General features: G+C 31.5%; 2 protein-coding genes across 2 annotated transcripts in view; both read right to left on the bottom strand.

Moving 5' to 3' along the window:
- The window catches only part of Smp_153650 (camp-specific 3,5-cyclic phosphodiesterase,putative), a gene marked incomplete at both ends in the record, with an annotated part of 28197 nt that extends 6779 nt beyond the window's left edge, over window positions 1–21418 (bottom strand). The window contains 4 exons of the mRNA XM_018790848.1: window positions 2316–2447; window positions 16215–16315; window positions 17957–18030; window positions 21351–21418. Of these exons, the coding sequence (XP_018645866.1) occupies window positions 2316–2447; window positions 16215–16315; window positions 17957–18030; window positions 21351–21418 (375 nt within the window). The remainder of the gene's footprint in view (window positions 1–2315; window positions 2448–16214; window positions 16316–17956; window positions 18031–21350) is intronic.
- A 1331-nt stretch (window positions 21419–22749) lies between these two features.
- Smp_058500 (hypothetical protein) overlaps window positions 22750–25969 on the bottom strand; it is a gene marked incomplete at both ends in the record, with an annotated part of 17497 nt that continues 14277 nt past the window's right edge. Inside the window, 1 exon segment of the mRNA XM_018790847.1 lies at window positions 22750–22854. Within this exon segment, the coding sequence (XP_018645865.1) occupies window positions 22750–22854 (105 nt within the window).

Below are 25969 nucleotides of genomic sequence, written 5' to 3'. Positions count from 1 at the left end.
GAGAGGGAGGGAAAGGTGGAGAGTCAGAAAAAGTGAACGAAGAATTAGAATGCAAAGGAATAGTGGTACAAAACTATTTCAAAGAGATTCATTTGTCGAATAAAAAAGAACTATGAGTACAAAATGGATTAGTCACAATTTTCGTAGACAATCTACAAAAACAAGCAAACAAACAAGGGAATAGTGGAACAATGACGCACGTGAAAAGTAGTTTTCTTTTTTCAAAAAAAATAATAATAAGTTTACAATAATAATAATTGATTTTAATAATGAACAAACAAATCAATAAGATGTTAGTTTTACATGGTTTCTAATAATTCACTTATTTACTCCAGTTTCGTTTATTATATTTATTAAAGAGAGAAAGAAAGAATCAGATAAGAAATCGATATAACTATTGACAGACGTTATCCCTTCGGAAATTAAACAGTTATTACTATTACTATGGTTATTATTATTATTATTTCGATATACATCGAAATCGTACATATAGATAAGAAATATTTCAATTAATTGAATCATTTTTTTTTCCAATGAATATAATTACAAGGGAAACTGACAGGTTGAAAAACATAGAGTGATGTATTTGTGTGTCCTGAATTCCACTAAAGTATATATGTATATATATGCCACATCTGATCGTTGGTGTTCCTATGTATTTCAGCCCTTATTAGTCTGTTTTTCTTCTTCCTGTTTCTATGATCCTCCTGATAACAGCCCATCTTAGTTTCAACATTTTATAATATCATGCTGACCCTTCACTTTCCAATTATAATTCCCCTCTCTATCTTCATGATCGATATTCAAGGCCTCGACAATAAAACTGTTATTAGTTTCCCCGATAAAAAATAATGTTCTAATACCCTTGTTTATATCTACCTCAATGTTATTATGTTTAACAGAAATTTATTATCATTATTGTTGTAATTAGTAACATTTTGAAAAATAAGTATATATTTGCGATTGTACAGTTTTGAAAATGAATATGCGGAAAAGAGAACTCTTCGCTGAATCAGTTTTTCTTAGTTTACGTCTCACTAGGTATATTCCATTTACTTAAAAGAAATTTTTATTCAGTTATCAATCAGTATAAACTCCTCTGTTTTACAAGGAGTCATTTGTAGTCCGCGTTGCTCAGTAATAACATATGTAGTTTTGACTTTTAGTAATATTATATTCCGTTCAAAAGGATCATTAATTTCTTTAGTTTTGCAATCATTCTTGTTAATGAGTACTAATCAGTATGGAACTTGAATCCTGAGTACACTGACGAAATGTAAACATAAAAAGTTCATGCACTAATTACAACAAATTACTTGATATCACCTGATATTTTTAGTATTTTCACCTATAATTACCTATAAGTGGTTTATTGAACGAAGTCTAGATTTTTTCTGTGTTACTGTACAACAAATAAGTGAGATGTATTTTTTTTGTTCCATAGGAATTTTCAGTAAATAATACCTCTGTAAATCACGCATAAGTATATTATGTCGAACAATGAGGACGTATAGATGTTGTTTAATAATATCCACTAACCTATCTTAATCTATCATCTAACACTCCAAAAAGGTAGAAAACGGTTTAAAAAGATAAACGTAACGTTAGTCACCATTAATTTTAAACTCTGCTTTTTGTTTTTCAAGACAGCGCTGATAACCTCCTAAATGAACAAACATACTTTTAATACTAGTCAAGAAATTTAAATTAAAAGTAATTTACCAGCATAGGGTCGTGAAGATTGCTGAGTTTTCGTTGAGATCATGAACCGATCAATATTAGACCACCACTGAAAATCTGGAAGTACTGTACGGCCATTTTATCCTAGTATGAAGTTCAACTGTATCGGATGTAAGGCAGTTACCCACAGAAGACAATGAAAGATGGTAGCTCAATATCGTGGATTGGTTGAAGTTAAACATCAACATCGTTGGATGTCGGCTCAGTAGTCTAGAGGTTAAGTGTTAGCGTACAAGACCGAAGGTCCTGGATTCTAGTTCTGTGTGCGGGATCGTTGTCGCGCACCGCTAAGGAGTTTCATACATGGATGAAAAGAACATCTAATGCTTCCAGGTTTTCAACGGTGGTCTAACATTGACCAGTTCATGATCTCAATTAAAAGTAATGTAAGGATATACATTTTTCTCGTGTTTATTTAGTGGTTAACATTAACAAAACACTGTCAATCAAGTAATTAATTAAACATCGTTTATTAGTCAGAAGATTAATAATAACAGTTTTTATTTTCTTTAAAAAATAACATTTTTCTGGAATACAAAATAATTTGTCAAACAAAATTATTTATTTCCACTTACTTTATATAAATCAACTAAAAAATCACCTGTCTTCTCTAGATAGGATTGATTCACACCGGGATGATCAGCATCATGTAAAGCAGCTGCCAATAGACTAGCGAAAATTTCTGTCGGACTTAAAATGGTCAGAAGCTGAAGATAGAAAAAGATTTGAAGAGAATATGGTTGTTTAATTTCTTTACTTTATCTTTTATAAGATGACAACTACATTAAGATCAAAATGTGGTAAAAATATATGATGTCAAATATAAGTAGTAGTAAGTGGAATTTTAGTACAGAAAGTATATTAAAATTGTTTATTTTATCGCTTAAATCATAAACATATTTTAGTTGGTGAACTGGCAGAAAACAAAAAGCACAAGATAGATGTTATGTTCTATTATGAGACTTTTCAGAAATGTCACCTACCACCGTGAAGTAATTAGGTTGATAGCAATTCGTTGAGATTTAATGTGAAGCCGTGATTGTTGGAGTGCATCCATACTAGATACAAGACACAATGAATCACTATCATGGAATATTACGAAATAAGATCAGCAATGTGAACTAATATATCCCAACTCAATGATTCTAAACATGATGGGCTCAGCATATTACATATTGGTTTTAAGTTCGGTCCCCGATGGAGCTATAAGTGACCACTTTTCATAAGTCTCATTATGAAAAGAGACAGGTATACAGTACTTCCTGGATTTCATTAATTCTCTACTTAAAGTCACATTGCAATGCAATCCTTAAAAAATAACTAAAAGTATTGGAAAATTTTTTTAAAAGAAGCAGCAAAATATCAAGTTTTTGCTAGCGAATTTATATCGAGCCAGCATAAAATAGGGAATCATTCAAAATAAACCCATGAGACATTTGTTTCATGGCAATTTGACACTCTTCACTGCTCACCCACAACACCAATATAGGATTAAACTTTGAACGTGTGGTGAATACCATGATTTCAAATCATTAGGTTAGTGCTCATTTACCATCATTTGACAAAAACAATTTTCTATATTTAGAAAAGTCCTTATCTAATGTTATACTTATGTGTATTCCAATCATGTTTATTCTTATAGATAATACTGAATTATCAGTAAAAAACTATTGAGTACACTTATTCAATGCCTAATTTACTAGTATGGCCCTACAACAAATATACGATTTAAAATTATCAAAACTCTCTAAAAAACCTAGTGCAAGATCTGCTGTTTGGTTAAATAAGTCTTCAAATTAGATTTGTGTATAAAGTATATTAACATATAGATAAGAGATGAAAATATTTGAGACTGATAAATCATATTTCGAATTGAATGTATGTCCTACGGTTTATTGATGATTAATTGTATACACATTTTTCTGGATGATTGAAGAAGTTTACTAAAGTTTCCGTTGGTCCTAGAAACTTTGACAATTTTATATTTAGACTCTAAGATCTACTTTAGATTACTATAGTAGTATAAACCATTAGTTATTCAAAAAAAAAGATAAGTTTACAACCATTCATCGACAAACCTCTTACATAAAAGCACATTCAAGCGGAAATATTGTTTCATGTTCTCAAATACAAATTTACATATAATCCATACACATGTAAATTACGTTTTTTTTAAAAAATGAATTTAAACAATGATAAACAAATATTACCATAATAAGATGTAAACACTAAAAACATTTTTATTAAACATGTTTTTTTTCTTAAAGATATTATAAACAGTATATGTGTCAAGGAAACATGATAAGTCATATCAACTTATCTTTGATAGATACACAGAAACTTGTTTCTAAACAATTGTTAATCAATAGTTGAGATCATAATGAGTCAATTGAAGCTAGACCACCATGAAAAACCTGGAAGCACACTGGACGGCCGTGGATGCGCACTGTTGAGAAGTCCCATAATAGGACGAAACGGACGTCCAGTGCTTCCAGGTTTTCTATGGTGGTCTAGCTTTAATTGATTCATGATTTCAACTATTAAAATTACTATAATATCCACAGAACCCCTTCTGATATTAATTGTTAATCACTTAAAACAATATTATACAATTACATAATCAATTATTTGACAACTGCAGGCACATCTAACTGACAAGTCCCAAATAGGACGAAACATGTGTCCTGGATTCCACTGATAACCACCATCCATCTGATAATTGTTTATTTCTTAAAATGAATTATATCGTACTTTTAAAGAAAAAACTTTTATTTATAATTGCATAGATAAATTTTAAGATTAATCAGATTGTATTAAGTAGTTACATGCTTTGTAAAAATTTATTGCCGCTTAAAACGTTGTTCTTGTGATTCTGTGTTGTAAATAGGATTTTTTTTGAAGAAAAAAAAGGAAAAAACGACTTTTTAACTTCGGTAAATGATATTAATGAAAAGAAAATTTTCCTCGTTAGACATATATTGTTACTTTTTTTTAGCAGTGATGCATTGGGTGTTTGTAGTTGCCTCAATGATCCATTATTTTAACATAAATTATACACATTTAACTTGAGACTAATAACAGTTTAATATAATCTCAGTATGAGTTTTTCAATAATTTAGAATTGTTTTTATTACATATTAAAAGTGAAAAAGAACTACCTTTGCACCGGTTTATAGCTGTGAAACATCTACTTTAGAAGTAGAAGACATGAGCAGGCTAAGAGTTTTTGATCATAAGTCTCTTTGGAGCATGGCTTAAGTTTTGTGGAATCACTGAGTGGGCGATGTTGGGGTAAGGCGTGAGGTACTAGGGAAGAGTGGCAAATTAATGAATGAACATGTAAATCCTCGTTGACTGAAATGTTTAGGTTATGCGTTAAGTATCTCTTCTTACCTTGAGATGATGTTTGCTGGTGTAAGAGTAAGCTGGAGGAAAGATAGAGATGGCTGAACCAAGGCAAGGCATCAATTTATTAAAGTATCGACTGTTGGTCTGAGTCATTTTTGTGAATGCAGAATACCTGCTCGAAATCTGTTAGTTTATCGTAATTAGCGGTAGAAGACGTTGAGTAATATGGCTCGGAATCGTTCACAATCGTGCTGATACATTTACCCTTTATTTATCTCTCGTTCTTGAACTCAAGTATTTCTTCAAACACACCTTTCAATTCTGTTTTTTTAACCATATTATCATTATGATTATTACTATCTTGTTTTCATATCTTGCTATTATTCTTGATAAACCCAATGCATCATGCCTAATTGGTATAGCAACTTATGCCAAAGCACATCTGCGTCAGGCTTTATGGTGGTATTAATTGGCCGACTGAAAACTCTCGTCATACCAACGTAAACCTTATCTCAATCATTTTAACTGCTTAATTGAATAGTTATAGGATTTATGCTCTGTAATGATAGTTTTCATTATAGAAAGAAATCAGCTGAGGATGACTTAAAGCAAAATAATGTTTAAATACTGTTTCGTTTTAGCTTGATTTGACTCACAAGAACGAACTAATCATCAGATTTGACAGTAAGATACTATCTAACGATCGAATCAATAAACTATTCAGTTCACACTTTTCAATGTCAATATATTGAAGAAATAATATAGCTATTTCAAAAATGTCATCAGTATAGCTGTTTTAAATTCGGAATTGATTAACTCCACAGTTTCAGAGTTTCCCAGAAAAATCTCAAGAATTTTACTTCTAAATCAGTCATCAATAGAAATATGACTGTTAACAACATTATTAATAACTGAAGTTTCAAATCACGGGCTTATATTAAGTAGACAACTGTTAAAAACCAGGATGAACTTGACAGCTGTTTGCTTTCAGTTTCAGTTCCCTAACAATCTAAATCCACGACCCAACAGAGGATTGAATCCGGGATCTTTAAACCTCGTGACGAGTACTTAATATTTGAACCACTGAGTCGGTACATGAGGGTTTACAATTCCAACTTGAGTTAATTTGTGATCATTGTTTAATCAGACAGTTTATAAAATTTATTATTTATTTTCACAAATTTTCATTCAGAAACTGATCTAAATTAGCCCATCATTGAAAACCTCTAAGAAGCGTAGGGCTGTTTCCTTTGGTATGAAACCTTTCAACAGTTGACATCCTCTGCGCCTGCATCCGGAAATCAAACCCAGGATCTTTAAGCATCAAAGCTTGTTTACATACTATGGATGGTATACAGTTAATAATAATCCCATTTCATCAGGCGAATTTATGTTATAATGTCTAGTGTGTTATCTTTCTTCCTGTACAATTATAGTTAAGTCACAGAGCCTAAAGATCTCCAATTAATTAGTGACATCAAACAGTAAAATCCAGGATTTAAAATGTTTGTGTTCATCTGACTATAGTAAAAATATCAGAGCTAATAAATAAAATTGTACATAAAATCTCTGTCCCAATTACTCATTTTTAATCACACTTTAAGTATCAGACTTGAGAAAGAAATACAGTCTAATCAAATATGGTATACTGGAGACTATGTAAATCTATATCTATAAATAGAGAGAACTGAGAGAGAGAAACTGTAATTTCATGGAGAAAAATAATGAGATTCGTTAGTATGATAAAGATAAATGAATGAATAAATGAATAGACAAATGGATAAATACATAAAGGTAAATTAACAGTTGGAAAGATTTTGCCTAAGGGTTAAATAATTCTATGAATTATAAAAGTTGAATTAGAGAATGAACCATTCTTTCATTTAGTTCGAGAAAAAGGCCCATGAGAAATGAGTGATGTAGAGAGAAATATAAAGATAGAAATAATAAAGTTAATATGACTAGTTGAAAAACATATCTTGTTTAACAGGATTTCAGATCATATAATAATTACTAGAATAGTTCACTGGTAAAATAACTTGTTATAATATTGAGAAACATCAGTTTGATACCTACACGAGGATAGTTAGTTGAGTCATAACTTATTATTAAATGTCAACTTGTGTGAAATCCACGCACAAGTAATTCCGTCTCATCAGTTGTCATTATCTAGTTATGAAATCATTTTATATTTATAATTAAAAATATAAGAGGAATCTTCTATTTAATGATATTTAGAGAAATGTACATGAGTTTTATTTATACAAAATAAAATGTTCACTATGGGGTTGAGAAGATTGTTTAATTTCATTGAAATCACGAACCAATCAATTTTAAACCAAATTGAAAACCTGGAAGGCTAAGAGTTCGCGCGATACTGAAAGTCCTGGGTTCAAGACTCATTTGTGTGCTCATGTATGCACACAGCTGAGAAGTCACATTCTAGAACGAAACCGTCATCCAGTGCTTCTAAGTTTTCAATAGTGGTCTAACATTGATCGGTTCGTGAGTTTGAGTCAATACTAACGACAAAATGAATTACGTATGTTATGTTATGTTCACTAGTAATAGCAATAATTACATATATTGACGTTTTGTACATGATTCAAAATTAATTCTTTTTTAAATACAGAAGTTCCCCTTTTCCACGATTTTCTAACTGTTGGATAAAAATAATTAGTCAACACTTTAAAAGTTTTAGGTGATACTTTAAATAAGTTTTAAAGTAAGAAAGAGGGAATTGAGAAAAGAAACTTCTTTACACTTCAATACAAAATAAACTAGCGATTCAACATTTAACTATAAGAAGATAAAACAAACGTAAAGGTGATTTCTTATGAAATCGTTGAAAACCAGAGAGTGCTTAACAATCGTTTTACCTCATTTTATAAATTCCTTATGAATATACAATAAAAAACACCTATATTTAAAATTGAAATCCTTATAGTTTTGCATTGATAGGAATATCACACAGACGTATAGTTTCAACCTTCATTTTTTTAGTCCAATACATCCTATAATCTCCATATACTGTCATCAACTGATGACAATCTCACCATCGACTTGTTTTACTCTATATATCACAGCGTCATACCTCAATTTTATTCTCATTCGATATTATTCACAAGTGACTAAATGAGATCAAAAGGTCTGGGTTGGATTTCTTATAGAGTCATGTAGTCTCTCGAATTATGTCAAAAATAAATAATTCAATGTTCGTTGATATTCATTAGTTTCATAGTTGATATCAATGTCTGTAAATAAAACTATCCTTGAACTAAATTAACTTTTTAAAAGCTTTCATATTATTCACAAGATTTAGTCTTTCACTGACAAAACAAAAAAAAATGAGTTCAATATCCAGGACATGGGAACATAAACATATAAAACTGATTATCTAGGCAACGAATGCCTGTCTATCATACATAAAATGAGAAAGAAAATTAGTGTTTTGATATTTAACATATAAGGAAGCAGGCGCGTTATATTTTCAACTATTATTATTTAGGAAAAAAGAGACAGAATGAGGTTTTAAGATTTCTTAAAATTTTTCGAAAAATGAATAGACAATAGAAATAATCAAAATTCAGAAGAATATTCAATCTTTTCCTATATTAATGGGTAAGTATTCCATCAAGTGTTAGTTTATTTATTATTATTTATACACATAAATATTGGTACAAGTGGGTACCAGATACATATGCGCCACACAAATCTCATCTTATTTGTGTGAGGGCTGTGATACTTCTCGGGTGCCCAAACTGAAGCAGGTGGTTTTCTTAAGGGGCCACATCCGGAGCCTTTGACCTAAAGGTCTGATCCACAAGGCAGTAGAGCATCGTAAGGAGATGCAGTCCCATGGTAGCCGGTGACCAACAATAGGTTCATACGCCATTCGTTCCATCAGGATACTGGAGCCCATGTGCACCATTGGTTAGGAATCAGGGTTTTCCAACTCCCCTAGGTGAACCTTCCGTGTCCACCAACCCGGTTAAAGCGCCGGACATTCGCTTTTCGTCCTCTCACTTTTGTGAACAACACCCCCGCCACGAGAAGGCCGTGAGTAGGACTTCCCTGGCAGAGAATATATACGCGTGGCCATGTGAGAGCATTTCGAGAGGAAGAGCGGACTCTCCCCACTCTCGGCCGTATCAGGGCATTTTGGGGACGGGTATCAACGTAGGAATTACTTACGAGATTTTAAGGCACAAAAAATACATTCCAGTAAGTAATTCAAAAATAGTTCAAAAACGTGATTAAATACATTGAACCCTAGATGAAAACATGATACCAATTATTTTTCAAGAAAACAGACAACTCAACCGATATTTCCTTATTGTGTACATGTCTTGCCAATATGTGTGAAATGAACAGTCATCAATTGCTCATCTCCTAATAGTTTGCCTTTTATAAATGAGATTTTTGTGAAAGAAGTCATAGGCCTAAGTTGCGTGCTAGTTAACATTTAAAAACAAAATGTATCCGCACTCCTCAAGTAAATATCGTAACATAAGATATTTAAACCTGAGTCACTAAGTTTCACAGTCAAAGTGGTTATGACTGAGCTACTCAAGACACACTTGACTACTTGTAGGAGAAGAGAAATTTATACCGATTATTCACTGAATACACAATACATTCTTTTTTTATTTCTAGGCTGTTTGTAGATATTTGTTTGATTTTAACAGCCCTTGGAGAACCATTTAAAAAAATTAGAACATATTGATGGTTGCGTAGTGAACGTGAACACGAGTGGGGATAACCAAATGTATTTGAATATAAAATCACAGAATCTCTTAGTAAAACCTGAGAACCATACAGTAAATACTTCATTTGCAAAATGTCAATCAGCTGTCTAAAACTTGATTGTTCCTTCGTTTCCACACCAATCACTCTCTGTTATAGTTCTCTTCTCTCTGCATTTCTTAACCTTCTATCTCTAGGCATTTCACTTTCGGTTGATGACACATTCTACTTATAGGTATCATTACCGATCAATGTTAGACAACCATTGAAAACCTGCAAGCACTCAAAGGTCATTTCATACTAGTATGGGACTCATCTACACTGCGAATCCACAATCACTCATGCAATATTCGAATCCACAACCAACACTCTCGCACGCCAACACTTAACCTCTAGACAACTAAGCCGACATCCAGCAATGTAAATGTCTAACTTCAACCAACCTACAATGTTGCTCTACCATTTTACATTGTCTTCTGTGGATAACTACATCACACTAGACATGGTTCAACTCCGCTGCTCATGGATTCTTACTAGAACTCCAACAATCACCTCTCGTATCTAGTCACTAGTGAGCATATGATAATTATCAGTGTAGGGTTGTGGAGATTGTTCAGTTTTCAGTGAGATCATGAATCGATCAATGTTAGATCACCATTGGAAGCCTAAACCTCACCTGGAAATCCAGCGCAGCAGTCCAGTGCTTGCACGTTTTCAAAGGTGATCTGACATTGAAAGATTAATGATCTCAATCAAAACTCAACAATCTGCAAAACTCTATATACTGAGAAAGATATTTCGAAAGTATACTAAAATTTTAAGTGATAAAAATGAAAATAAATATACACGTAAAAATAGAATAAAATCAACAAACATTTTCAAGCAACGAAAAAACGTTAATAGAACTTTATCTAGGAATCCACAATTAACAACACGTCAGTAACACACACACATACATGAACGAAGGTATATTTCATCATAAAGTGTAAACTATACTCATTTAATTTTCTTACATGGTCTTTTTTTATAAGTTTACACAGAATTAAACATAGACTATAACATGTATTTTTTAAGTCAAGCGAACTAAATGTTCATTCTTTTTCCATTAAAGACATCATCTAAACTGAATCTATATCTGTGTAGTTCGTTTGCAGGTGTCTCTGTATGTATGTATGTATGTGTACAATGTTAAAAATTGCATGTTGGTAAATATATTTTTAGAAATCTATCAAACAATGTAAACGAAACATCCTTATAATTAATAACAGAAAACAAATAAACAGGAAACTATTGTGTCATATGATATCCCTATACACTATCTTCTTATATACTAGCCTGACTGGCTACTCTACGAAAGAGTCTAAGAGTAAAAAAGGGAGTTTTTTTTACCTAAACTATATGTTCACTTATATATATATATATATATATATATCCCTTATAAAATTGATCCACCATTGGTGTATGTCTCACCGTTTAGAAATGAGAGCCATTTGTTGGTCAATCACATACACTTATCATTTGGTAGATTTCTGAGTGGCCCAATATGTCATAAACTTTGATTTCCCGATGATTTCAGTTTGTTTTCGAAGAAAACCTAATCAAGAATTCCGATACACATATATTAGTTAACTGTGTAGTGATTGCTACACGTCAGTCAATATTGCTTTGAAGTTGTAGATGAAAATCAATGACTGTTGGTGCAAAAGTCCTATCAGCTGAGCTTATTACTTCTTTATTCTCCTTGTTGATTGGACGTAAAGAGTTTAGATCCATAGACGAGCCAACAATTGAAGTTGACAGATATTATTGAATGTTAATTTCAGTATGATCTCAAAAGCTTTATCCTTCTTATCTAATGAGTATATATGCTTACAAGATAAACAATTTAGTTCTGAAATGGAAGGGAATGAAGTGCGTACGTGTATTAGCACAGTGTTTTAGCATGATTTCTGGATACTTTAAAGTTTACAAATTAGCTTTTTGAATCCTAAGACATAAATACATTATGTTTAGGAACCCATTCATATAGGTGATTATCAATTTCTTACATATATCTTTCATATTTAAAAAATCCATACAATTTCCTTGTTTGATCTTATTTATACTAATGTATCTAAGGGTTAATTTTAAATGAATCGAGAAGAAAGTCATTATTTATTTATCCTTATCTCTACTCAATGAAGTGCCTGAAATACCTTTACACCCACATTATACCATTCCTACCATAAAATTGGGTAGTATTCTCTTCAGACGTACTCATTAAGCGACCGACAGATGAGATTACTTTGCATTTTGCTATAAAAGGGGAAAGTAACTATTTCGGTTCTAATTAGATCAGGATTTCAGTACAGTTTGATTGTAAGCGGCTATGTATTCCTGGCCTAATTTACGATTCAATTGATACAAAGATCGGAAATTAAATAAAAACAACTCTACAAACGCAATTTCAAGTTAATCAGTCTACATTTCATTAGTAACAGAATTTAGTTAATACTGTGGTGAATGCTAATTTTACTGACAGATATAAGTAGTATGTAGCGGCAAACGGAAGTGGAATGCCTGACAGTATAAGATTGAATTGAAATGAACAGGAAGGAAAACAGAGAGCAATTGGAATAATGAAAGAATTGGAAGGATCATGAAGTATGTAAAGGACAACTGAAGGAAGATGTGTAAATAATGTATATAAAGTATGGTTTTCATATTTCATGAAAGCGTATTAAATATAATGATCTATTCCCTTAAAAATTACCGCGTATTTTTGAGAATTAACCAATAAAAACAGTTATTAAACCACTGTTTCGATGAATTCACTCCAGTGACTTCTTTCATATAAAACAACTGGTAAGTTTTTATACACTTCAAAACATTAATCACTCTTAAAGTTCATTCTGTTTATGTGTAATGTGTATATTTCATTATTATTTCAATAATGATAAACAAAATATATACAACGATATCATGCTTTTGTACCATTTATTTTTCTGAAAAAAATCCGTGATTAAACTACTTGCAATAGATAATCGTACATGAGCAATAATTTTCGTTTCAGAAACATAACACTTGAATAAATGAATATCATTGAAATACTAAGTGCACTCGTTGTTATGTCCCAATAATAATAATGAATGGTAACTTTTGAGATCCGTTTATGGAACAATTCTATGGGTGTATTTTTTTCGTATAATTGTTAAATAACTAAACTATTCATATTCATGTCCCTCTTATTATGAGCTTTATTTTGACCTATGAACTATTATTATACGACTTACCATTCTTGAGTTATGCGCTGTCTATCAATTACTATCTCCCTTATTCACATCCACGTTTGGCTAAATCTTGTACAAATGTTGTTTCCTATTTTATGGTACTGTGTGGTCTGTTTGATTGGTATGTAAATCCAGTATGTTTGAAATAAATGATTCATATTACAGAGGCTGTTATTGGTATTCTGGACTTAACTGGCTGGGCTAGGCGGAAAGCAGGACCGATAAGTACTCTAGACTGCTCGCACGGGTTTCGTGTGTCATTGATCCGATCGATAATTCACTTCTCTCTAATTGGTAGCATCGTCACGTTATACATTAACAGGGAAAATAGGTCACACGATATAACGCTAGTTATTTTGTCCGACTGTTAAATGAGTTACATCAAAACTTCTACTTTTCATTATATTATTCTAGATAATTAGTTATCTTAGTTGAGTGTATTGAAACCTACTGTTTGACGTATAAAGTATCGTACACCGCTAAGAATGTAAATTATAATAAGAAAAAATAGAACAGTGATTTTTTGTTTTCTGATAAAAGCTTCATGAGAATGAGTTGCCGTAAAGTACGAGAAAATAACTTTTAAGAAAGAAAGTTGAATTTGAGTGTCAGTGCACGTGTGAGGTCTCGTTACCATGAATAATTTATTAACCTTTTTATTATTTTACAATTACCGACATGATCACAAACTATTTCGTCAGGAGTAATATTTCTAACGGTAATTTTCAGACAGCTCTTTTCATCCATTTCGGAACAAGAAAAAAAACAAGTCATACTAATTAACGCTTAATTTAAATGCACTGCATACTTTTGAAATAATTCAGTTTGACTGAGCCAAGCTTTTATTAAATCTGAACACTGAGCGTTGTCAATCCTAGTGTTCTAACCAGCATACAAACTGAAAAACACAAACAAACCAGACAATAGAATCACATTGTACGGTTGTCCCTAATTACAGAAACTATTTAAAAGAAATTCTGCACGTGATTAAGTCGTTTTACCCTGATTATTTGATCATAGATGACTTTGAAGCATTGCTCGAGTGTAATGGGACCATCGACTGAGCAACGCTGAGGTTAAACATACACCAGGTAAAGATGAGAGCTCGGTTGATGAGGTAATGATACTTGATTGACTGAAATGGTTGAGGAATATGTTCCTCATGCCAAATCACCCCCTAACTTAAAGCATGTACTAGCTAGTGTACAAGTACATTGAAAGAAAGCTAGACATTCCATAAAGTCATTGATCATTAAACTAAACCATGTAGATACGTACATACTATTTGGTTTAGGTTTGCGTGATTATAGTAGTCAATGGTTGATGTGGTTAGACATTATGGCCTAGAATCTGTTTCAATGTTGTCAGTACGTTCGCTTTTCGTCCTCCGTTTTGTCTTGAGTTTTAATATCATCTTAGACGTTTATTTTCTTAGTCTTTATCAAAATAATTTCTAGTACTAATTAAACTTTAAGAAAGGAAACAAGCATTAATCTAGATCTGAAATAATAGATATATCTCACCAAATTAACAAATTTCTACATAATTTGCTAATGAAGACAAACAGTTAAAATGATAAATAAAAGAATTACACAAACATTGTAATGATTGTTACCTGGAAAATGGAAGATCATTCAGAATTAAATGAAAATTTGCTTAATTACAAGTGGATTATTAAAACAATAAAATATGTTGTTTTAAATACTTGAAAAATTGAAAAAAGTCACAAATGAAATTCCAATGTAGTCTAGGTTATTCACATTTATCAATAATAGAGTTTTGTTCTTTACTGACCCAATTAGACTAATTTCGTTATTCAAATTCAGATGATATGAATATCAATATCCTACTATTAGTATGCACCATATAAAATAAAAGTTGCTTAAATAATTGATGTTTTCATATTTCATACATATAACTATCTTTTCCTTCGATATATTTATTAAGTGTAACAATTTCACGAAAAGCAAATGTCCAGCGCTTTAACCAGGTCGGTGGACAAGGAGGGTTCACCTAGGGAAGTTGGAAAACCCTGATTCCTAACCAATGGTGCACATGGGCTCCAGTATCCTGAAAGAACAAATGACGTATAAACCTATTGTTGGTCACCGGCTACCATGGGACTGCATCTCCTTACGTTACTCCACTGTCTTGTGGATCAGACGTTTAGGTTGGAGGCTTGGTGTGGCCCCCTAGGAAAGCCACCTGCTTCGGTTTGGGCACCCGAGCATTATCATAGCTCACACAAATCAAGTGCTTTATGTGGTGCATATATATTTGGTGCCTCTTTGTGCCAATATTTACGTGTTTAAATAAGTAAAATAAATAATAATTTCACACAAAGATAACTTGTCTTGATTGCTTACTGTAAGATGATGCGTAAAACTTTAGGAAATCAACCGAAAATAATTAATCAATCCAAGTTTCCAACATATCATCTACATGTAAGGTTTACTGTCAATTCTTTTTCATTAAACAGAACAAAAGATAAATTTGAAAAACATACACTCAAATGCGTGACTATTGATTATACTAATTCAACATTTATTTACATACGATAATTTCGATCGAACGAGATACATAAGTGCAATTTGTTAGGCATTACCATCATCTATAAAGAAACGGTTGAATGATAAAAAAATAATCACTTTCACAGTTTACATCACGAACTGATCTTAAACAAATTAAGAAGCCCTGAACAATAGTTTCATTAGAGTATAGAACTACTTATCTGTGCGCATCCATAATCATACTAGAGATTGAAACTAGACCATCGAGTTAACATCAAATGGTTTATATGTCTAATTTTACTTGATTCGCAATATTGCATAATCATCTGCCAATACCATTAAGTGGTAACCACATTACATCTGACGTGGTTAAGAAAGTACGTTTTATGAATGTCATTTAGTCCATTATTAGAAGTCATACATAACAGTACTATCAATAACCATGTCTTATAATCAAATGACCAAAATTTGTATATTAAATATTTCATAAAATTATCTTTATATTCAAAACATTGGATGAAACACTGAAGTAACAATGTTGTATTAAAAATCACTACACAAAAATAAACTATTCATTATTAATTTTCTCTTGATTGCTCACTTGACTTCGTGATATAAAACAATGCACTGCTTGTAGTACATCGGCTGCATGCAACGCTGTATGATACGGATTGAAATTGTGGTAAGCTGCTTCTATAGAGTCTAAATTATTTTTTTAAAAGGAAAGATAAAAGGCAAATACAAAGGTGTTGAATGATAAATTGCTCTTTTTTGAACGGTTATAAATATGTATATAAGTTAAAATAAATAACATTGAATGGGGTTGAAAGTATACTTATGCCTCTAATATAGTAGGAATACTAAAAATAATGCAAATAAGGAAATTTAATGTAAACTTTATCTGTAATACACATATTCTAGGGAAATTATCTTGAGTGTTGTTAGAGGTACGAAGGCGGTTATCACTTCCCGGTTGCCCATCCCGTGGAAGCGTCCTTCTACAGGTACATGAAGAAGAGATTCGGTTATTGTTGGTCTTAATGACCTGAAAGCATAACCGCAGTGCCCAAAGGATAACTGCTTGAGGCCGGTCACATACGACGATTTTGTGGGTAATTTTTGTGTTATCTCCGTACTTGTTGAGACCTTACAGACAGAAACGGACATCCGTGCGATAAGGTGAGGTGTGCATCTTCAGGGTTGACCTTTTCTAACCGCACTCTTTCTTTGTGGGGAGGTAGTACCGCTGTTACTCTGAATGTCTGGAGGAACCGCCTTACTGCCGTCACACCTCTACAGCCAGTAGTACAACCTCACCCCGGACCTTAGGTTGTATGCCTACAGAAGGTATTCTACTCTCCAAATCTCTTAACTCAAAAAATGTCACTATTTAACCAGCAATATCATCGAATGTTTGAACGCCAACTATCATAAATATACGGTGAATAATTAAGGTTAAATAACTGTGCGATACTTAATCATTCTCTATAGACATAAAATATCAAGCTTACTTGATAGATAATAGCAATAAACTTTATTCTATCAAAGTTTGATAGTCTAGAGGCACAATCATCATTATTATAGTTAGAAGCTCATGTACAAAAAAAAAACATTTTAATAACATGCAGTATATTCTATTTAATTACAGCAATAAATTCGTATTCAGTATTTCAGTATTTCCTCTGAAAGTTGATTATTAATCTTCGTATATATCTGCCTTCATATCTTTATGCTTTATCGAATAACAATATGACCATGTATAATGTTATAATAATTGCAACACAGTCAACAGATTTTGAGAAGCTTCAAGGACTAGACAAATATGAAATTGGCTACTGCTCAATAATTATTCAATGTAAATATTAGTCAGTTAAGGCATAAATATCTTAATGGTAGAACTTCAGATTAGAAAAATGGATAATACCAGTTCGAATCCAACAGAGATAATTAGTATTGTCAAGATTACAAATATGTCCAACAATCACCTATCGTAGCTAGTCACTAGTGAGCATATGATAATTAGTAGTGTAGAGTTGTGGAGATTGTTGTGTTATTATTGAGATCATGAATCGATTAATGTTAGATCACCATTGAAAATTACTCAAAATAAATCAAACAATTACTATTAATCAGTGTCAATAAATAAAAGTTCTAAGAACGAACTACACCAGTTTATGAATTATTCAATGTATATAAGTTTTGATGTTTTTTGACTCTTCGCACCAATAGTAAGTGACAGCTTCGAATTCTGTTTAACTCATTACTGTTTAGGTAACTAAGTAATAACGCTAGCTTTTATAAGAGCAGTTATGTCTCAACTAGTAGTCGATAAATAAATTATACCTAATGGAAATTGATTTACATACAATTGAATTATAACAATAATACCCAGCTTCTTGACATCAATATTATTGAACCTGTAAATGAATAAATTATGTTGTTTAAAAATGAACTTAAACTATGAACAATCTAGTAATAATAATAATCTCAGCAATATTGTTGTTGACAACATCAAACAATAATACACCATCAACTATACAATTGAATTAGGTTTACCGCTGAGACTAATTCATTTTACTGAATATACACATTGAAAAAGTGATCAGTAAATTCACATGTTAAATAATGAATATGAAATAGAAATTTCATAATTATAATTCTATCACAACATTGATTGACATTAAATGGTAAGAATGTTGCATAAACTATATGATAAAAAGCGGAGACCATTCCATTCATTAAAAAATTTATTATTTTTGAATTATCCGAATTAGAGTATGGTCAATGGATCAATTAAAACGATATAAAATACAAGTTTTATTGTAATTAGGTAATTACAAGTTGTTGACATGGAGCCTTTTACTTGTGATTATGGGTGACATAAGTCCAAATTACTCAAGGAATAGCAGTCCACTTAAAATTGAAAATATGCTTTAACAACGAGTGCCAAGTAGCATAAAATCTTAGTCCTGAGCTTCCTATCAACAGCTTCCAACTAAATAACATGCAGATGACGTCAAGTCATTTAAATAAATGACTACATCTTCACTTGATCGATATAATTCGCTAAGTAATCATGACTATACATACACATATAGGACTACCTATTAAATAATCAGTGCCATATATGGTTTTTTAAGATTTTCCCAAATTCTGTTCAACTCAAGGAAGACAATACTAAGATGAGACGGTCATCCAGTACTTTCAGGTTTTCAATGGTGGTCTAGCTTAATTCAACTCGCTAATTCAACATTTAACTCAGCAACCAGACTCAGATTTTTATACTCAACTTTGAGTAACGCTTTTAAGTAAAAAAATAATTCTATTCAATGGCTATCTATAGAAAAATAGTTCGAATTGGATCTTAATGTACAACCCCAGTGCTTGAAATTCGGATGCCTTAACTACTAAGTCACTGGTTTCGACTTAAAATAATTATGATAGAGTAAGGAAAGGCTTTTAGGCAAATAATAATAAGTTAATCAAGTTTGAATAAAGAAGAGTTCCATCAACTACTCTTCTCACGACAATCAGATTTTAAACATTTGTACTGTGGTGTAAAAGTTTTGCGAAGGTAAAAGTTTTAACAGTCGCATTAAGCGGGTAATTTCATTGAATAATAAGATTATGTCATGTAAATCATTTGAAAAGTGGTAAATCTATAAACCCTGAATGCTTAACCCTAACATAACTAATCTAACATAGCTTTTATTATCTTCAATTCTAATCATTTCACTTTTTAAATATTTCATTTTTTTATAAAAAGAAAACTAATGTATCATAATCATATTAAAAATATTGTTTTAGTCAGCTGATATTTGAAAATCTTGTCAAACATAATCAACAAAAATTAAAAATGTTGAAAAGTTTAAGGAAAAACAATGTGTATAAATCTGTGCTTGTATATGTATTTGTTGGTGTGGTGACAGATTTGGTCAACAGCACATACATACACGCCTATACACCCACACACACGTACACAAATAGTAGGTTATACATGATTTTGTCCTTCAGATTCTAATTGTATTTATTTTTTTTTCTTTTTATTTAGTAAAAATATTCATTCGGCTTATAAAAACATTCCTTGATATAAACTAGAAAAACTACAATTTATTTCTATTGGCATTTGTTTTTGGGTCAAATAGAACTGTGCACAAATGAGAGATAAAGAAAAGAGGGTAAAGAGAGCAACGAAGCATATGATATATAATTTTCTAACATAGAAATTAAGTACAATCTACTAATAATGAAATGATGTCATTTTTTAAAGAAAATGAAGCAGCAACAAAGTAATAAAATAATCCTAATACATTTTTTCCCCTGGATTTTCTTTCATCAAAATTTTGTTCTTCTTTGACGCACATACATACGCACATTCGTTTATTTTCAGAGAATAAAAATAACACGAGAAGAAATGGAAAAGAAGAGAAGACTGAAAGGAATATATCGTTTAAATCAATTGTGTGAAATACCCGCGAGGTATATATGTATATATATCAGCTGAATAACTTGTATTATTAATTTTCTTTACTAAATGAAGTTAGAAATCACGGACAATACACTAATATATCTGGTTTTGTATGTATATGTGAACGCTCGAGACTATTAGCAACGCTCAATAATTCAAATAAAAGTTTGAGAGAAAATAAAATGAGGAATTCATCCACATTATTTCCTAAAAACATTGAGTGATTGTAAATAACTGATGATGGATGACATTAGATTAGAGGATCTTGAAGGAAATAATAACAGCATAGATCTATTATAATTCATGAGTACTGTGAGGATATTCTTTTCTTTTAGGTCATTTAATTGCTAAATATTAAACATTAAGAAGTTATCATTCAAGAAACTAGCATTTTCAATTTCAGTGAATGAATAGTTTCATAGTTTTTCTTTACATACATGATGATCATTTAAATGACAGTTGTGAACAAGCTTTTTCGATAAACACAATTTCTACAATTCTCATCAAAACCTATTTAAGCCTAAACCATTTATTGCGAACAAATAATTTTTTTAAATTATCGATAACTTAAACAAACATTGAACTAAATTTTCTTTCAAATAAATAACTAGAATAAATAAGATAGAATAAAGGATTACATTTTCTGAAGTTTGACGAATTCTTTTTGAACAATAACGAGAAAAAATTGACTATCGAATTCTTATTAACTTGAATTACATAGAAATAATCTAATCATTATTAGAAAACAATATTGATTTTCAAAAAAGAAAAATCATGCTTGATAAATAGTTGAAAAATCAATAAATCTTCCGTATCTACAATTGGTTGGTTGATTAATTAGTTGATTGATAAACAAGTAATTTGCAGTATCATGAAGTGCTGAAAAAAATTCTCCCAAGGACATCTGCATTTATAATTCGGTTTAATTTTTTTCTTATATCGACAAGATTCAAATTCATTAAGAAATCAATCAAAATTGGTCAAGTATCTTGTTTAAGTCTGGGACCCTTCCGAAATGACCAATAGCCTACTTTAACTGGATTATATGCACGACCATGAAGCCGCTCGGCGAGTCAAATTTCACGTTGGCCAACAATTTACTACTTAAATCGATTTTAAAAACAACACAAACCTTATACAATATCCTCGGAGAATTATTATTTCATTTGTGACTGGCTTAAATTTTTAAGTTACATCCATCTCAAATCAAGTCAATCGTGTATATGCATATTATTTAATAAGGTTAATATTATAATTTGAAAAAGTAACATTCTTCTTCTGTTCGGAGCACATTGCATAACCATAATCATTCCACCGATCTTTATATAATAGGCCATTATGTATTACTTATTCGGTTGCCTTCTATGAAGAATTTTCAGTATTGTCTAAATTATTTCATGCAGCTAATTAATGTTCTGATTATTTCGAATGCATACTTATCACGTTTAATTATATATACAATACTTCTGACCCTTAATTTAAAGATTCCACATAATGAATAGAAGTTATAGTAAGTGAAATCAAACTATCCACTCAGCTAAGTCACTAAATGGATTATTGTCACTGAGCCCGAACATTCGCTGACGAACCATAGCATTACTTACATATTATTGCCACTGGATGTCTACAATTCTTAGAACACAATGATGATAGAACACAGTGAATCGAAAAACATCCTTACTTTGAAGGAGTCGGGTTTCAAAATCATACAACAGCATTGTCGTCATGAATGTATTATATACCCGACCTTCTACAGCCAGATTAGAATAATGACAATGAAAAACAGATGGCCTGGATTCGATTAAGCAGCTGTGATTTCATCCGCCACACCATTAAAAACATTAGCACAACTACCGGGATACACGAACCTTATGACTTCTACCGAAGACTTACAACAAAGAGTGGACTTGGGCACATAGCAATTTTGCAGAAGTAATCCCCAAATCAAATGCGATAATTGTATGCCGTATTGACAGACACTATCTCCGAACTGATTAAGTACAATTTAGGTTACTTGCATATCATGGCACAGTAAGACAATGTTATTCTTATATTCAAGGTCGAAATGTGTTCCTCTGCGTAACAAGTCTATACCATCATCACGAAGTATTTCCCTCAAAGCCGTTTCCAAAAATTAATTCATAGTAAAACCAAAAATCATCTACTTCTAAGCAGTATTTGAAATATAATAAACTTCTAGCTACAGACAATATCGTATTATTAGACTAAACAGATTAACTAAAATGAAATTCTCAATATTAACAACAAAAATATGTTAACACCAAAACCCATAATAATTGTGTTTGATCTCATGAATCGACCAATGCTAGACCATCATTGAAAATATGGAAGTACTGGACGATCATTTCATCCTAGTATGGGACTACTCAGCAGTGAAAATCCACTATCCCACACACGATATTCGAATCGTCGAGTCTAGAGGTTAAGCGCTTGCGCGCAAAGCCGAATATTCACGGGTTGGTTGCCATATGTGGTATCGTGAATGTTCACTGCTGAGGAGTTTTATAATAGAGCGAAACAATTTTATAATAGAGCGAAACAATCATCCAGTACTTCCAGGTTTTTAATGGTGGTCTAACACTGATCAATTCATGATTTCAACAATCTCCACAACCCTATATTCATAATCATAAACACAAATACACATTTACTTACTGAATATTCTAGCCATCATGAAATAATTTAATTTTAATTTTTGAAATAAATCATATTCATTCATTATTTGTAAACCAATATCACGAATGGTATAATCTGAAATTATAATTTTATCGTTAAAAAAAGAGAGGAACAAGATTAAGAACAAATTACAATAAAATGAAACTAATGACTGTAAGGAATAATAGAAAATCAATAATATGACTATTCATAATCAATGTATACAATTTGAAGTCATTGACATTGAAAAGGAAGAAAAAAACAGACTAGTCATAAGAGAGTATTTAGGCAGAATGAATAAATGAGAATGAAAGAAGAGTTAGTTTTCTTTCAATATCATGTTTATTTATTTAATGTGTAATTTAGTAAACAATTAGTTAATATGATTTTTGCATTTCCTAATTATAAGATTTTTATTTGGCTGATCAATTATTTTCATGTTTTTTTTCTATTCTTAAATTAATTATAAGCCTATTTTATACACTTTGATTGTTTGATAAATTTAAACAAAACGAGATGAATAAAATGGGTATAATAACATGAATTCATTATATTTCAAGGTATCCATAAGAATTTCTAAACATATTCCTTAAACAGTGTGTCTAAAAGAAAGTATAACGTTCATAAGTGCAATCACTAGATATCTAACAGATGATGGATACAAAGTGGTTATCACATAGATGTTCAAAACAAATATTAAACAGAGTACATCGCTTTTACTATCCATTCCAAAGCCTATTGTTATGAGGCGCTTTCAATTTAACCTTTGTATACAGAAAAAAACATGTAATAAACCTTCCGTTGTAATGATGAGAAAACTACTTTGTCTTAACGTTTGCCTATTATTTACTCCTTTTTATTGTATTGTATATTTTGAAACATTCGATTGGCATTCAGTCACAATATTAGCTTCAATCTAGTATCAACTAGGATGTTTTGTTATAAACTATTTTCTTTTCATTCTGTTTATTATCCATTTACGACATTATCCCCTTTCTTAAATAAGTTTAAATTCAACAATATAAATACTAATTAATCTTAACTGTTATGTTCAATATAGTATTTCCTTTTCTTGTTTTCAATGTTCTTTTGTATAGCTTCAAACTAAACTTCACTGTATGTTAAGATTTTTTTTAATAACAATATAACTAACGTTAATTTCAAACTGTTTACATTGGATGGGTTAATGTTAACCTATTCTTTTTATATTTTTAACTTGTTATTCTGATTTTATATCTTTATCATCCTAGTGTGGTGTATGCTGTAATTTCTTATTAATGATACATTGTGGCTCTGTAATTTATGCATTTTAATCATGTGAATCTTTCTTCAAATTCATATATACATAGGTTACATTGAGTTGTTTTATTCTACTCTTTTGACTGTAACCAATAGATAGTAATTTCTGATTATATCAACAAGGTTAATCTGTCAAGTAATCTAATCGTAGGATTAAAAGTATTTGTCAAACCATAGCAGCCTGAAAGGTCATATTAGGACATACATATTCAATGGATAATATTAGGCTACTTTTGTTGGTCATCAGTGAAACTATTGGTGTTTTTAAGAGTTCATTTAATAATTTCGATTTGTTAACATATTGATTTGTCATAAAGGGGTTTTGTGGAGATTTTAGTAATTTTATATAGTTGAAATCATGAGTCAATTGAAGCTAGACCACCATGGAAAACCTGGAAGCACTGGACGGCCGTTTCATTCTATTGTGGGACTCCTCAGCAGTGCTCATCCACGATCCCGTCTCGCGAGATTAGAACCCAGGACCTATCAGTCTTGCGCGCGAGCGCTCAACCTCCAGAACACTGAGTCGGCATCCAACGGTGTTAATTTCTAACTTCAAATAACCCATGAAATCGGGCAACCACTCACCAATGTCTTCAGTAAGTTAATATCCCCCGACAGACCTGGTTGAACTTCACTGGTCAGTGCTTTTCACGAGAACTACAGAAAATACCTCTTGAAACCAGTCACTAGTGAGCATATGTTGATTAACATCAGAAGGGTTTTCGTGAATATCATAGTAATTTTAGGAGTTGAGATCATGAGTCTCGCGCGCGAGACTGACAGATACTGGGTTCGAATCTCGCGAGGCAGGATCGTGAACGCGCACTGCTGAGGAGTCCCACAATAGGGCGAAACAGCCGCCCAGTGCTTCCAGGTTTTCCATGGTGGTCCATCCTCAATTGATTCATGATTTCAACTATTAAAATTACTATCATTAATTGTTAGAAGAAAAACTAACCATCCATTAGTAAATCTAATGTTAACGTCAAAAATAAAAAATGTTATATAATTATTACTATTAGATAATAAGAGTATAGAAAAAAACAAATAACTACAGTCATTAATTTATAGTTACATGATGTCGACAAAATAAAAAAAACATACAAAACTGTATAAGACTTACTAGAACTTGTTCGTTTTAAATGAAAAATGTTAAAATCCCAATTACTTAAATTTTTAATCTATAAAAGAAAGCAAAAAAATAGAGAAAATAAAATTCTACAGACGAAAAAAATAAATAAAACAAAATTATTCTTGAAAAAAAAATACAAAAAAGAAAATAACTTTTCTTACATAAATTTTAATTGTATATAATTAATTATATATAAACTATTTTATGTAAAGATGACAAAAAAAATTATATGGGGAAAATTGTATGTATGAAAAATAATTTTCAACATGAAATGATATTACCGAAACGACTGTTTGAAATCAAAGAGTAATGAATAGGTGTTTCATCATTAGGCTAATATTCTTCAGTATTGTATATGGGAGAAAATGAGATGGTGGTTGGAGGTGGTCAACAGGAAACCCTGGACCCGGGTTTCGTGCTACTTGGCACTCGTCAGCAAGGTTTAATTGTAATCTTGAGGGAACTGGTGCTTCCTGACGGATTCGATCCTGTGTCACTCAGCTTCATAGTCAGAGACGTTACCACTGAGCTATCCGGGCCGCGACCGACCTACTGTAGGACTGAGATGTAATCCCAATCGATTGATCACCGGGTGGTGATCAATGTCATGCGTGTCAAGTCCTTCTTAGTGCTGGTCGAATACTATCGATCAAGTTGAAATGTGGCCACTAGTCCAGGTGGCTCAACACTGGCGTGCACTATGTTGAGATAAGATGAAGGTTGGAGGTGGTCAGCAGGAAACCCTGGACCCAGATAGCTCAGTGTAACGTCTCTGACT

The sequence above is a fragment of the Schistosoma mansoni genome (assembly GCF_000237925.1).
Source record: "Schistosoma mansoni, WGS project CABG00000000 data, supercontig 0013, strain Puerto Rico, whole genome shotgun sequence".
Classification (NCBI taxonomy): domain Eukaryota; kingdom Metazoa; phylum Platyhelminthes; class Trematoda; order Strigeidida; family Schistosomatidae; genus Schistosoma; species Schistosoma mansoni.
Note: the sequence above shows the minus strand (reverse complement) of the source record. Positions and strands in the feature narration are given on the sequence as shown.